The sequence below is a fragment of the Photinus pyralis genome, unplaced genomic scaffold (genome assembly GCF_008802855.1).
Source record: "Photinus pyralis isolate 1611_PpyrPB1 unplaced genomic scaffold, Ppyr1.3 Ppyr1.4_LG5, whole genome shotgun sequence".
NCBI classification, from domain to species: domain Eukaryota; kingdom Metazoa; phylum Arthropoda; class Insecta; order Coleoptera; family Lampyridae; genus Photinus; species Photinus pyralis.
In genome coordinates, this window is record NW_022170596.1 from 28,077,935 (window position 1) to 28,091,702 (window position 13,768).

Consider the following 13,768-nt stretch of genomic DNA (forward strand, 5'->3'; position numbering starts at 1 on the left):
TTAAAAGCTGTTACGGACCCTCAAAAGCCTGCTTGAAGTTTTAAAGATCACTAAAGGGTTGTGGAGCAAAATTCTTGACTCATGAAGGCTCTTAAATATTGTTATAAACCAAAAGAAAAAGTTTTGAAGACCTTTAAATATTTTGTTTTTGTCATTATATCAAAGATCGACAAGAATTTGTTTCAGAATTACAGTTTGCTATTGCTTGGTCCTTGAAGGAGAAGACTTCTTTCTTGGAGACTCATGGAAACTCTTCGCAAAGATTTTGAAATGTTTACTGAAGACTGAAAATGCCTTTGGGGGATTTTTATTGATTTTTGGGGGCTTCTTGAAGCTTTTGGAAATTGTTAGCGACCCTTAAAAGGGTCGTAAAGGTTCCTGAAAATCAGCGACACTTTTTTCAAGGACACTTAGAGATCTATAAACCTTGAATATGGTAAAAGCTCTTTATGATTCGGATAGTAAATACTTTTAAAGATCACTGTAAAGAGTCTCGCAAGGTTCTAAAGGGTTCATATAAAGACCACCAAAACCACTTTGATTTTAGTACTTAAAGGGACCCTTAATAAAATCTTGGTCTCGCATTCATGAAGGTCCTAAAGTCCCTTTAAAATTCTTAAAGATCGTCAATTGAAGAACTCAGGAGTCTAATTTCTGGAGCATTTTTAGAGGGCGCTTCGTGTTAGTGGTTTTTAAACGCTCTAAAGGCCAAATAAAGGCTACTCTTGCAGTCTTTTGAAACGTGACAATTTTTTTACACTCTCAAGGACTCTCGGTAGTTCTTAAAAGCGCGTGAAGGCCTCATAGACCTCTTGAAAGCCTTGAGGATTAATGAATACTTCAGAATTAAAATTTTTCGCGACTTGGTTCTTGATAGAAAAGACCCTCAAAGCTTCCAGAAGACTTTTGAGGTGTGTTGAAGGGGCAAAGAAATTCTTCAAGCTTCTTAAGGTTTTTTGAAGGTTTTTAAAGACACAAAAACTTTAGATTAGGAGATTCTTATAGATTTTTGGGAGCTTCTTTAAGCCCTTCGAAAAATTTGAGACTGTAAAGCCTCTAGAACAAAAGAAATCTTGGGATCTCTTATGTAGACTTTTAAAGATCGCTTCGAGACTTCTTAAAGGCTCTTCAAGGTTCAGACTATTAAAAGCTCTTACGGACACTCTCAAAATGAAATTTTAAAGATCACTAAAGGGTTGTGGAGCGAAATTCTTGACTCATAAAGGTTCTTAAATATTGTTATAAACCAAAAGAAAAAGCTTCGAAGACCTTTAAATATTTTGTTTTTGTCATTATATCAAAGATCGACAAGAATTTGTTTCAGAAGTACAGTTTGCTATTGATTGGTCCTTGAGGGAGAAGACTTCTTTCTTGGAGACTCATGGAAACTCTTCTCAAAGATTTTGAAATTTTTACTGAAGACTCAAAACGCCTTTGGGGGATGTTTATTGATTTTTGGGGGCTTCTTGAAGCTTTTGGAAGTTGTTAGCGACCCTTAAGAGATGTGTAAAGGTTCAGCGACACTTTTTTCAAAGACACTTAGATCATAAACCTTGTATCTTGTCTTAGAGGCTTTCCATATTCGAATATGGTAAAAGCTCTTTATGATTCGAATAGTAAATACTTTTAAAGATCACTTTAAAGAGTCTCGCAAGGTTCTAAAGGGTTCATATAAAGGCCACGAAAACCACTTTGATTTTAGTACTTAAATGGGCCCTTAATAAAATCTTAGTCTCGCATAAACGCTTCATGAAGGTCCTAAAGTCCCTTTAAAAGATCGGCAATTGAAGAACTCGGGGGTCTAATTTCTGGAGCATTCTTAGAGGGCGCTTCGGGTTAATGGTTTTTAAACGCCTTAAAGGCCAAATAAAGGCTACTCTTGGAGTCTTTTGAAACGTTTCAATTTTTTTGACACTCTCAAGGACTCTTAGTGGTTCTTAAAAGCGTGCGACGGCCGCATAAACCTCTCAAAAGTACGGGAAAGCCTTGGGGATTAATTAATACTTCAGAATTATTATTTTTCGCGACTTGGTTCTTGATAGAAAAGACCCTCAAAGCTTCCAGAGGGCTTTTGATGGGGGCGCAAAGAAATTGTTCAAGCTTCAAGGTCTTTTGAAGGTTTTTAAAGACACAAAAAATCTTACATTAGGAGAATCTTGTAGATTTTTGGGAGCTTCTTTAAGCCCTGCGAAAAATTTGCGGACGCTGAAGTAAGAAGGTTCGAAGAAATTCCCAGGAAACGTCAAGAGATAATGCTCAAAGGAGATGCGGGGAAAGGAAAGTATGAAAGAGGCGTCGAACAATCTCCAAGAAGCTGCCAAAACGATGCGTAGGAGGTCTGTAGGAAAACGTGCAGAAGACTCAAAAGAGGCGCCAAGAAGAAGTGAAAAAATTCCGAAGAAGACGTGAGGAAAGTTCGAAGGAAGCTCAAAGAAAACCGTTGCAGAGACTCGAAGGACTCCAAGGAAGCGTAAGACATCAGGAAACGTGCCAAAAAGGCGCGAAAATGGTCCGGAGAGATGTAAAGGAGGCCTACAGAAAAAGCCAACGGAAGAGTGTAGAATACTCGAAGAAGATGTGAAGATAGCTCGAAAAAGGAATGAAGAAGGCCCAAAGGAAGAGTGAAGATAGTGATGGGGGTGTAAAGAAGATTCAAAAGGGGCGTGAAGGGGGCTTGAAAGAGTTATCAAGAATCCTCTAGGGAAGCGCGCGGGGAAGGCTCGAAGAAGGTGGGCATCTAGAAGGCTTGAAATAGGTGTAGAGTTTAGAGGAAGTAAAAACGATTTGAATGAGGCGTGAAAAGGGAAGAGAAAACAATTGGGATAATCCGCCGCTGTCAATATATGTCCATAATTTCAGGACAGCCTGTATATCCTATCGGAACGCATGTACCATTTGTCATCGGTAGAGTCATCATTAACATAATGTGAATTGCGTACACTAAAGACGCGTGTTCCGTCTTCCGTAAGTCGAAATTAAACTCGGCGCAGTTATAAATAAGGCGAAGCGACATCGCCCGTGTACCTATTCGGTTACGACGTCATAAATCAGCAACCCCTAACTGCCGTTTAAAAATACAACTATTTCCGATTATTTATTGGGTGGTGACGAATTCTTTTTTTTTCATTTCCAGATGCGAGGGTATCAATATTGAATATGTTCCATTCTGGTACGGGAGGAAGCGGCGGATATCACGGCGATGGAGGTACGACGTTTCACCAGCACCACCTGCAGCAGTCCCCCGTCTACGTGCCGGGCAGCAGAACGATGTCGCAGTACTCCTCGGCGGCCGGCGGTCACTTCGGCGCCCCGGCCCACCAGTCGAGCTGGGCGCATACGGCGGCCGGCGGTTACGGCGACGTCACCGGCCCGTCGCCTCACGCCCTGGGCGCGTCCTCGCATCACGGACTGGCGGCGGGTCAGTTTTACGCGCAGAACATGATGATGAGCTCCTGGAGGGCGTACGACGCCAGCGGCTTCCAGAGGACGTCGCCGTATGGTAAGCACTTAAAAATAATCACCACTTGACCAATCTAACCTCCGCGCAGCGTCTGGCAATCGGCCTTTGAAGTGTGATTTACACTGATGCCTCTTATCATATTCCCTAATGCAGTCTTTAAATAACCGCCCCGAATGCCTTTAGATCCGCAACGGCTTATCTAACGGCCATAATTCAACTTGCAGTATTTTTAAATTTCTGACGTCATCGATTTCAATTTTTTTTCAGATAGCATGGAATTTCAATTCAGCGAGGGGAGGGAGTGCGTCAACTGCGGCGCGATTTCGACGCCCTTATGGCGAAGGGACGGAACGGGGCACTACCTCTGCAACGCATGCGGCTTGTACCATAAGATGAACGGCATGAATCGGCCACTCATTAAACCTTCAAAACGACTGGTAGGTTTCTTCGTTATTCACAATTTTTTTTTTTCGTATACCTATAATTTCTACCGCAAGATGGCGCACCTCAAAATTTGCCTACAAAATACAATGGTACAAATCTTAGCTTCGACATTCTAGGTGACTCTTAAGAGCTTTAAAGACTTATGTAAATGTTCTAAAAGCCTTTTTGGAAATTCTCAATACTCAGAGACTCAATTTTTAAAGCCTGTTAAGGAAAAATGTGTAAAGGCGATCAAGAATACTCGGAAAATTGCCATAATTCTCGATTTTTAAATGAGACACCCTGTATATTTTTTATTTATTTCGACACAAAATGACATTTCGGGTACAATGTCACCCCACTTGTCACTCCTTGTCAGATTCAAAGTTGAAAAAATCTAATTTTTTTACTTTTAATCCATTTTTTGATATGGAAACATTAAGGCTCATTTGTTTCTTAAAAAAGAGGTTTCCTACGAACATTTGAATACTATCCATCGACCATTTGAAGTGTTTAAAAAATAAAAAAAATGATCATCTAACAAAAAGTGGCAAGTGGTGTACTCAGAATGTCGTTTTGTATCAAAATAGACAAAAAAATACAGGGTGTCCTATTTAAATTTCGAAAATTAATCCCATTTTCGTCTAAACCGGAAGTGACACACATACCAAGACGCGATATTGTATTTGTAATCAGCGCTCCTCTGACTTTTCAAGAACCTCGAGTATCAGGAGAGTGTTATTTACGAGGAGATACTAGGATTAATTTACTGCTTCTTGTATTTTACCGCTCCTCATAGAAGTAGTAGGGGTTTCGAGAATAATTGAACAAGAAGTACTATCAGTATTAGGAAAACATAAATCTTGATTTTCTCTTGTTTTGAACTTCTGCTCTACCCAATATTATTCTTTAAATCGTTTTCAAGGGCTTATCGTATCAGGAAAACCGAGAAAGTAAGTTACTGCAAGATATTTGACCTAATTAAAGATTGCGTTTCACCAATACCAATAAAAGTTTTTAAAATTAATCTTTGGAGCTTGAGAGTCGGTGTTCAAGACGTTAGGCCCTCTTGCATTTCTGAAATCCGTATACTAATAGTTGGCCATAAAGTTTGGGATTATTGGAGTAGTTTTTCGAGAACTTGCCGTATCTGAAGAACATAAATCGTGAATCTCTTTGTTTTTCTGTGCTCCTGATACCAACAAACTGTTTCAAAAGCAATCTTGGGAGTAATTTCTCAAAAACTGGCAGTGTCAGGAGCTTAACTTCGTCTTTGCCTTTCTGCGCTCCTCTTCGATGGTTTGACATCATTCTTGGAAGATTCAGAGTAATTGCTCAAAGAAGAACATGAGTCACGAGTAGATAGGTTAAATTCTCTGAATGTCTGCCCTCCTGACACCAATAAACATTTTTAAATGAATCTTGATAGCTTAGTGTCCGGAGAACATAAATCACAAGGCTTAACGCTCGTGTATTTCTGGACTCCTAATACTAATAGCTGTTTACAATGTAAATTTTGGGAATATTTCGAGAACTTGTATTCGGAAAATATCACGGAATAGAAATTTACCTTAATTTACGCTCTCTGCAGTTCTGCACTCCTATTACTAACATTTGTCCAAACTGTCATTTTTGTAGTAACTGGAGAACATAAATCCCGAATGGAAATTTAGGTTAATTTACGTCTCCTTGACTGCGCTCCTGATACTAATAAAAAGAACTCAAAATTTTGATTCGGGGCAGAAATTTTTCAAAAATTTTACAATATACCTACTGGGAAAATAAAACACGAGTAGAGGTTTGACTTTATTTGTCTCTGTTTTGTTCTCCTGTTATTAATATTTGTCTTTAAAATCAACTTTTGAGTAACTCATCAAGGAAATGTTTGGTCCATTTTATCGGTTCATGTATTTCAACGCTCTCGATTGCCTTTCGGGCCACGGAAACAATGTTTGAAGAATTTACAGTTTAAGGAGAACAGGAGAATAGTTGTTCATAAAGTTGACTTTCGGATTATGTGGGTCATTTTTCAAGAACTTACAGCATCAGGGGAACATACATGACAAGTAGATATTTGGCTCAATTTGCGCCTTCTTGCATATCTACACTCCTGATAGTAGAGAAGCAGAAATTTAGCTTCGTTACATTTCTGCTCTCCTGCGGCCAATAACTGTTTTTAAAATTAATCTCAAGAGCTTGAAAGTAATGCATCAGGGGAACATAAATTACAGACTTAATTCACGCTCTCGTGCTATTCTGGAGTATCCGAGGAACATAAATCGCGAGTGGGAATTTACATATCCTGCATTTCTGCGCGCTTGATAGCAATATACCGTATGTTTCAAAAATCAATTTTTGGAGCCTGAGAGTTCAGAAGAACATAAATCACAATTAGATATTTCGCTTAAACTTGCATTTCTGCACTCCTGATACCAATAGTTGTTCATCTTGAAAGTTTCATAGTAACTTTCCACGAAATTGCAGCATCATGAGAACAAACATTACATACGCGCACTGGCATTTCTGCATTCCTGATACTAATATTTATATTAATTCCAGGGAATCAGAAAATCCTCTTATAGGAAATACTAAAATATGGTTGAAACGTGCAACTATTTATAAAGTCAACTGTGGGATTATGCGAGTAATTTTTCGACAACTTTCAGTATCCGGAGAACATAAATCGCGAGTAGAAATATAGTTTCATTTGGGTCCGTCCTCTTAAATTTCTGCGATTTTGATAACAAAGAGGTTTCTAAAATGATTCTTACAGTATTTTTCAAGAACTTGTCGCATCAGGAGACCATACAATGCAATGTTCGACTTAATTTATGCCCTTTTGCACTTCTGTACTCCTGGTAGACGTTCATAAAATAAATTTTTCTAGGACTGGACAGTATACGAAGACCGTAAAGCACGAGTAGAAATTGAGATTGGCGCCTCCTTGCTTTCTGTGCTCTTGATACCAATAAATGTGTTCAAACGAATCATGAGTTGTATTTCAAGAATTTGTAGTATCGGGAGAACATAAATGACTAGTAGAAATTTAGCTTAATGTATGCCTTCTTGCATTCTGATACCAATGAATGTTTTAAAATCAAACGAGAATAATTTTCCCAATATGTATACCAGGAGAACATAAATCTAAAAAAAATGTTAGCTTTAATTTAATTTAATTTTTCGAGAACTTGCCGTATCCGAAATAATAAACTTGTATCAAATATAGCAAACGAACTCCTGGGTCACTGAACGTTAATCAGTTCTTCTTTGGGTGATGATAAACAAAATACTGAAAACAGATTTGGAAATTCGAAACCTTTCGGGAGTTATCTTGTCCACAGACGGACAGAAAGTCCAAAACCATGAACTCGCTAGGAGCTCGTTAATAATAAATTGCGAGTATACAATTGGCCTCTTTGTATTTCTGCGCTCCTTCTTTTCAAAAGCAATCTTGGAAGCTTGAGAATAATTTTTCAAGAACTGGTAGCGTCGCGAGTAGAAATTTAGTTTCGTTTCTTCTTGCCTTTCTGCTCTCCTGATAATAATATTTGGTTTGAAATCATTCTTGGGAGTAATTTTTCAAAACTTGTAGCAGCAGGAATACGTGAGTAACAATCAGACATTCATTTTCCGTACATCTCTGCGCTCCTGACACCAATAAACATTTTGAGAGATTAATAGTTTTTTTTAAAGGACTTGTAGCATCAGGAGAACATAAATCACAAGTATTTATTTGTCTTTAATTACGCCCTCTAGCATTTATGCACTTCTGTGCTAATAATTGTTGTTGAAAAAGTCAATTTTAAGGATTTACGCCCTCTTGCATTTATGGACTCCTGATACCAATAGTTTTATAAAGTCAATTTTGGGATTATATTAAGTTTTTCGAGAACTTGTAGTATTCGGCGAACATAAATCACGAATAGAAATTTAGCTTAATTTCGTCTCCTTGCCTTTGCTCCTGATACTAATACAAAATACTCAAAAGTACTCTTGGGATCTTGAGGGTACTTTTACAAGAAATTTTAACACAAGTAGATATCTGGTTTAATTTACACCCTCTTACATTTTTGGTGTTTCTGATATCAATAATCATTCTTAAAATCGACTTTTGGTTCAGGATAGAAATTTACAATATACCTACGAGGAACATAAAACATGAGCTTTATTTGATTTTGTGTTGTTCTCCTGTTATGAATATTTGTTCTGAAAATCAACTTTTGAGTAACTTACCAAGGATTTGTAGTATCAAAAAAACATTGTTTTTGCATTTCTGCGCTTCTGATAGATTCTTAAAATTTTCAAGAACGTAACAGAAGAAAGTGACAACGCTCTTAATTTTTTTAATTGTCTTTAGAGTCAAGTCAGTAATTGTTGAAAAATTAGCAATAACGCGAACAGACTTAATTGACCCCCTCTGTACTCCTGCTACTAATAGATGTTCATAAAATAAATCTTGGGTTTGCAAGAGAAATTTTTCGAAAACTTGCAGTACCCGGGGAACATAAATCACGAATAGAAATTTATTTATCCTTGGATTTCTGCGCTTTTGATACCAATATATGCGTGTATGTCAAAAATCAATTTTTGGAGCCTAAAAGTAATTTGCGGCATCAGAGGAACATAAATCATGAGCTTATTTTAGCATAGGAGTTTGAGAGTCATTTTTTAAGAACTTGTACCATCAGGAAAACACAAATTTCAATTAAATATGTGGTTTAATCTGGCATTTCTGTACTTCTGATACTAATAGTTATTCATCTTGAAAGTTTGGCAGTATGCTCTGGCATTTCTGCATTCCTGTTACGAAAATTTATATTAATTACTGTTAGAGAAACAGAAAATAAATCTTTCAATAATAGCAAATACAGATCCTATTCATAAAACAGTGGAAATGTTGCAACTGTTCATGAAGTCTTGAATTATACGACTGTATGCGAGTAATTTTTCGAGCACTTCCAGTATCCGGAGAACATAAATCGCGAGTAAAAATTTAGTTTAATTTGGGCCTTCTCGAATTTCTGCAATTTTGATAACAAAAAGGTGTTTAAAATCAGTCTTACTGAAACTTTTCAAGAACTCGTCGCATCAGGGGACCATATAATGTCCTTTGGCATTTCTGCACTCCTGGTACAAAACTTGCAGTATACGAAGAGCATCAAATCACGAGTAGAAATTTGAATTTCAGCGCTCTCGATACCAATAAATGTGTTAAAATGAATCATGAACACTTGAGGGTTATATTTTCAAGAATGTGTGGTATCCGGAAAACATAAATCACTAGTATTTTTGCCTTCTTGCATTTTGATACCGAATGTTTTTGTAATCAATCTTGAGAGTAATTTTTCAAGAATTTGTGGTATCAGGCGAACATAAATCATAAGAAAATGGCGGGATTTAAGAGCAATTTTTCGAGTAGTATCCGGAGCACATAACTTACATCGGGAATAGAAATTGAGCTATTTTTGCTCTTTCGCGATACCAATAAACGTTACAGTCAATTTTAGGAGCTTGAGTCATTTTTCAAAAAATTAAAACATCAGAAGAAGGGGGGGGGAGAGATCCTACGGTAGTTGCAGAGACAGAGGCATTGACATTTCTTTCCTAAGGAATGTTCGCAGGGGAACCCAACCATGCAGCGCTTAGGAACTTTTTCGCAACTACGTTCAGAAACGTCCCTGAGAACGCAGGGAGCAATTTCTTAGGGTAGGCTCGGACCCGACCACCCCCCTATTCCGCAGTGCGCTGGCACCCAAATCAAGCTTACCAAATTATACTCACCTAATCTATCCAGAGTTGGTGTGCCGAAAGGGTCCTCAGCGCCGCCCGACTGTCACTGCATATGTATACAGAGTGTTCCTTAAAGACATGCTAATATTTAAGGGGGTGATTCTTGGACCCATTTTAAGAAAAAAAACTTTCTATGAGCGTATGTCCTAAACGTTTTAATTTTTGAGATACCCAAGTAGAAACACTTTTTATATGAATTTATTTATAAGGTTTAGTTTTAATTACAAACAAATAATTGATATAATTGTTTAATTTTTAGAGAAATATACCTACTCCTATTTTATTATTTCCGCATCATTACGTCAACAGGAGGTGATGGGGCTATATATCTAATTTTACTTTTAAAAATATATTACGAAGTTCAGAGTGGTTTTCCAAAATAATGACAATTTCAAGTTTATTTTGCATTTTAAACAATTAAAACCAATAAATGTAATAACTGAATCGTGTTTCAGAGAAACTAACGGTTACACGACGTTATTAAGCCCTCCCTCACGGTACAATCATGAAATTGATAAAAACTGCTATCTTAATTAAGAGTTTTCAACAAAAAAATTTGCGGACGCAGCCCTAAATTTTCCACGATCATAATACAAAGTTCACATAATTTCGTCGAAATGTGCGCTTATGTTACACCATAGCTCATGATTACTTTTAAGTTGGGAAGAGTGTGCGTAACATTCCAACTTCAATTTCTTAGGAGGATATATGTTACTTTTTCACGATAGTACTCCAGAATTATTTTCCAAATTTATTTTTTTGCGACCTTAAGTGCAAGGATTCTATTGATGAATTCAGTTGCAAACTTCAGGAAATGGGAGCATACAAAGTTTAAGGACCTTGCGAAAAACTTAAAATATATGGCGACATGATACATTTTAATTAGCTACATATATTTTTCGAAACTTATAGTAACAAATCTAATGTCCTTAATATTATGCGGAGGACTCCATTTAAAGTGTAATTTATAGTTCCTAATAAATATGTATATAGCTACAAGCTACAAGTCTTTTATACACCGATTTCCAATCGTGAAGGTATGCGGTTTGTAATAATAAATAATCTTCTTTCTGCTTTCAGACAGCAACGAGAAGGTTGGGACTGTGCTGTACGAACTGCGGCACTCGAACGACAACCCTCTGGCGTCGCAATAACGACGGCGAACCCGTCTGTAACGCGTGCGGTCTTTACTTTAAATTGCACGGTGTAAATCGGCCTTTAGCGATGAGAAAAGATGGTATTCAAACACGCAAACGTAAACCGAAGAAGCCGGCGGGAGGCGAACGGGATGACAGCGGCGCGGCCTCCCGTGACGGTACGTATCCGCCCACTTGTTTTATTGGCTGGGGGAAATCGAAAATCGGCACCGGAAAAAGTGGAGGGGATATTATGACTTTTACAATCTTCTGCGATCCTGGTAGATCATACACAATCTTTAGCCATCAGGGTTCAAGATTGTAATGTATGTGCACATTTATTTATTCTTGTAATCTCCCATGAATCCTTCTTTCGAATTAGTTGCTTTGGGAAACACAATTTTTCTGAATTGGGAAGATATGCAACTAATCGTACACGGTTGTGTATGGTTGGTTGCCTATCCACGAATTTACATTCAAAGCTATTGTTTCATTGCCGCGTATCAGAACTTTGCTACTTCGAATAAGGTAGGAAACTGCTAAGGGTCTTAGTGCATACCTTTTATACATATATGGTGCATACTATCATAGAGTAAATAATATATACTGTATGATACTATACAGGGTGTTTACTGTCTTATGGTTTTATTTTTAAGGGGGGCAAAAAGTGATAAAACTCGAATAATAAGACTGAGCGGGGTAATAACTTTGAAGGACTGCTATAAAATTACGTTTATTGTTAATTATTATTATTAATTAAGATATTTAATTATTTTAATTTCTTTCAGAATCGAAGGCAACAATAATTCAACAAAATTCGTCACAAAACTCCACTCACGCCCACAACACCCATCATCAACTGGACCATCACAGCACATCAAAAAATTCCATGGAGGACCGGCCGTACCTGGGACAAACCTCGTTGCTATCGTCGTCAACGGCGAACACGATAAAAAGCGAGCCAGGCTACGAGTACAGCTGCATCCAAAACCAGCCGTACCCTTTCCAGCAGGTCTTCGGTTTTGGAACGACGGGAAATACGACAGACATCCCCTACCACCATCAGCACCACGTGACGGCCGCCGCGAAGTTGATGGCTTCCTCATAGTCCGTTGAATTACCCCGTCGTTAAAACACTGTACATAATCATTAAAAACGTTTAGTAATTGTTAATCGTGATCACTGAATATTGTTCTCGTTTTGTGATCGTAGCCCTAGATCCTATTTATTATTGCCATTTACGTAGAGATTTTTCAAAATATTTAGCTTTATACCTGTACCAGTGAATAAATGACACAATCGTGCAATAAGCTTTTTAAAAAATCAAATTGTGGTTCCTATAATTTCTTGTATTTTTTTAAAATGTCCAACGTCTTCGCTTTTATTTTCGTTTGATGGCACAAAAAGTACACGTTTTAGTATTAAGGTATTATTGAAATAAGTAAATGTTTATAAATTTTTGTACATATTTCTTGTAGGTATGTAAAAGTTTACCAACATTCGCAATAAATAAACTGTATGGACATTATTTTGAATCAGGGGCTAAAACGGTTTCAGATTCCCTTGTAGATGAGGTTAAAGATTACCCCCAACAGATATCTTAATTATGGGATAAAGGCACAAAAAACACTTCCCTTACAGATTTTCCCGTTTTTATCGTGAACCCAGGTAGAGAAAATGTATGGAACACTTATGGCGAATTGGCGAAAGAAAAAAGGATCCCTTCGTACTTTGTCATCTGGTAACCCCAAGCAGGTACGTATTACAAGCAGAAGCAAAGTCCCTCATTGTTAAAGGTTAAATTAAAATCTAAAATTGGCCCATAACTTTTGATTGAGACGTCTAATCGAAAAAGTACGAATCGTTTTGGATTCTACGCATCCAAATTAATAAGAAAAAGTTTTTTCCCGAGAAATTTTGGTGCAGTCGATTTTTGGTAAAAAAGGAAGGTTATACACTGCGTTTTTTTTTGGCTCAGAAAAAAAAATTGTCTCAGATCGACCGGAAAGGAAGGTATACACTGCCTTTACCGGGCCTTTAAACTAGAATTGCTCTACAGGATCTTGCAAGACTCCGTACATTTTGAACTGCCTTTTAAGGAAAATAAGTGCGACGTTGCTGTTAATCGCATAAATTCAAATGAAATTTACAAAGAAGTTGCGTACGTGGCAACATCTCAATTAGACTTCTAAAACTACAATTGAAAGATAGTGTATCGATTGCCAGGGAGATGGCGCACTAGTAGTTATTGTATTTAAATTATCTATTCAAAAAACCGGGTCTTTAAACTACAATTGCTCTACAGGATCTTGCAAGACTCCGTACATTTTGAACTGCCTTTTAAGGAATAATAAGTGCGACGTTGCTGTTAATCACATAAATTCAAATGAAATTTACAAAGAAGTTGCGTACGTGGCGACATCTCAATTAGACTTCGAAAACTATAATTGATAGAAAGTGTATCGATTGCCAAGGAGATGGCGCACTAGTAGTTATTGTATTTAAATAATTATCTATTCAAAAACCGGGCTTTTAAACTACAATTGCTCTACAGGATCTTGCAAAACTCCGTACATTTTGAACTGCCTTTTAAGGAATAATAAGTGCGACGTTGCTGTTTGAAATTTACAAAGAAGTTGCGTACGTGGCGACATCTCAACTAGACTTCGAAAACTATAAAATGATAGAAAGTATCAATTACCAAACGGAAAACAAAATTGAAAGTGCTGTGACTTTTGATCTAGTAGCACCATCTTCAAACTGTTTCAAATTATGGTTTCTACAGGCCAAATCCTATAAGCAAATGTTTTTTCCCCGGTCGATTTCAGACAATTTTTTTCTCCAACCCAAAAAACGAAGTATATAATCTTAGTTTTTCACCAAAAATCGACTACTTCAAAATTTAAATGTCTACAGAGACTTGCACTTTACTATTTGAACGCCGGTTTTTAATGTTTTT

At 37.2% G+C, this 13,768-nt stretch overlaps 1 protein-coding gene across 3 annotated transcripts in view; it reads left to right on the forward strand.

Annotated features, from left to right (window-relative positions):
* LOC116172341 (GATA-binding factor A-like) overlaps positions 1-12,247 on the forward strand; it is a 70,973-nt gene extending 58,726 nt beyond the window's left edge. For all 3 annotated transcript variants that reach the window (XM_031489542.1, XM_031489543.1, XM_031489541.1), the window contains exons 2-5: positions 3,134-3,499; positions 3,728-3,897; positions 10,754-10,988; positions 11,598-12,247. In XM_031489542.1, the coding sequence (XP_031345402.1) occupies positions 3,157-3,499; positions 3,728-3,897; positions 10,754-10,988; positions 11,598-11,917 (1,068 nt within the window). In that variant the 5' untranslated portion in view covers positions 3,134-3,156 and the 3' untranslated portion in view covers positions 11,918-12,247. The remainder of the gene's footprint in view (positions 1-3,133; positions 3,500-3,727; positions 3,898-10,753; positions 10,989-11,597) is intronic.
* The last annotated feature ends 1,521 nt before the right edge of the window (positions 12,248-13,768 follow it).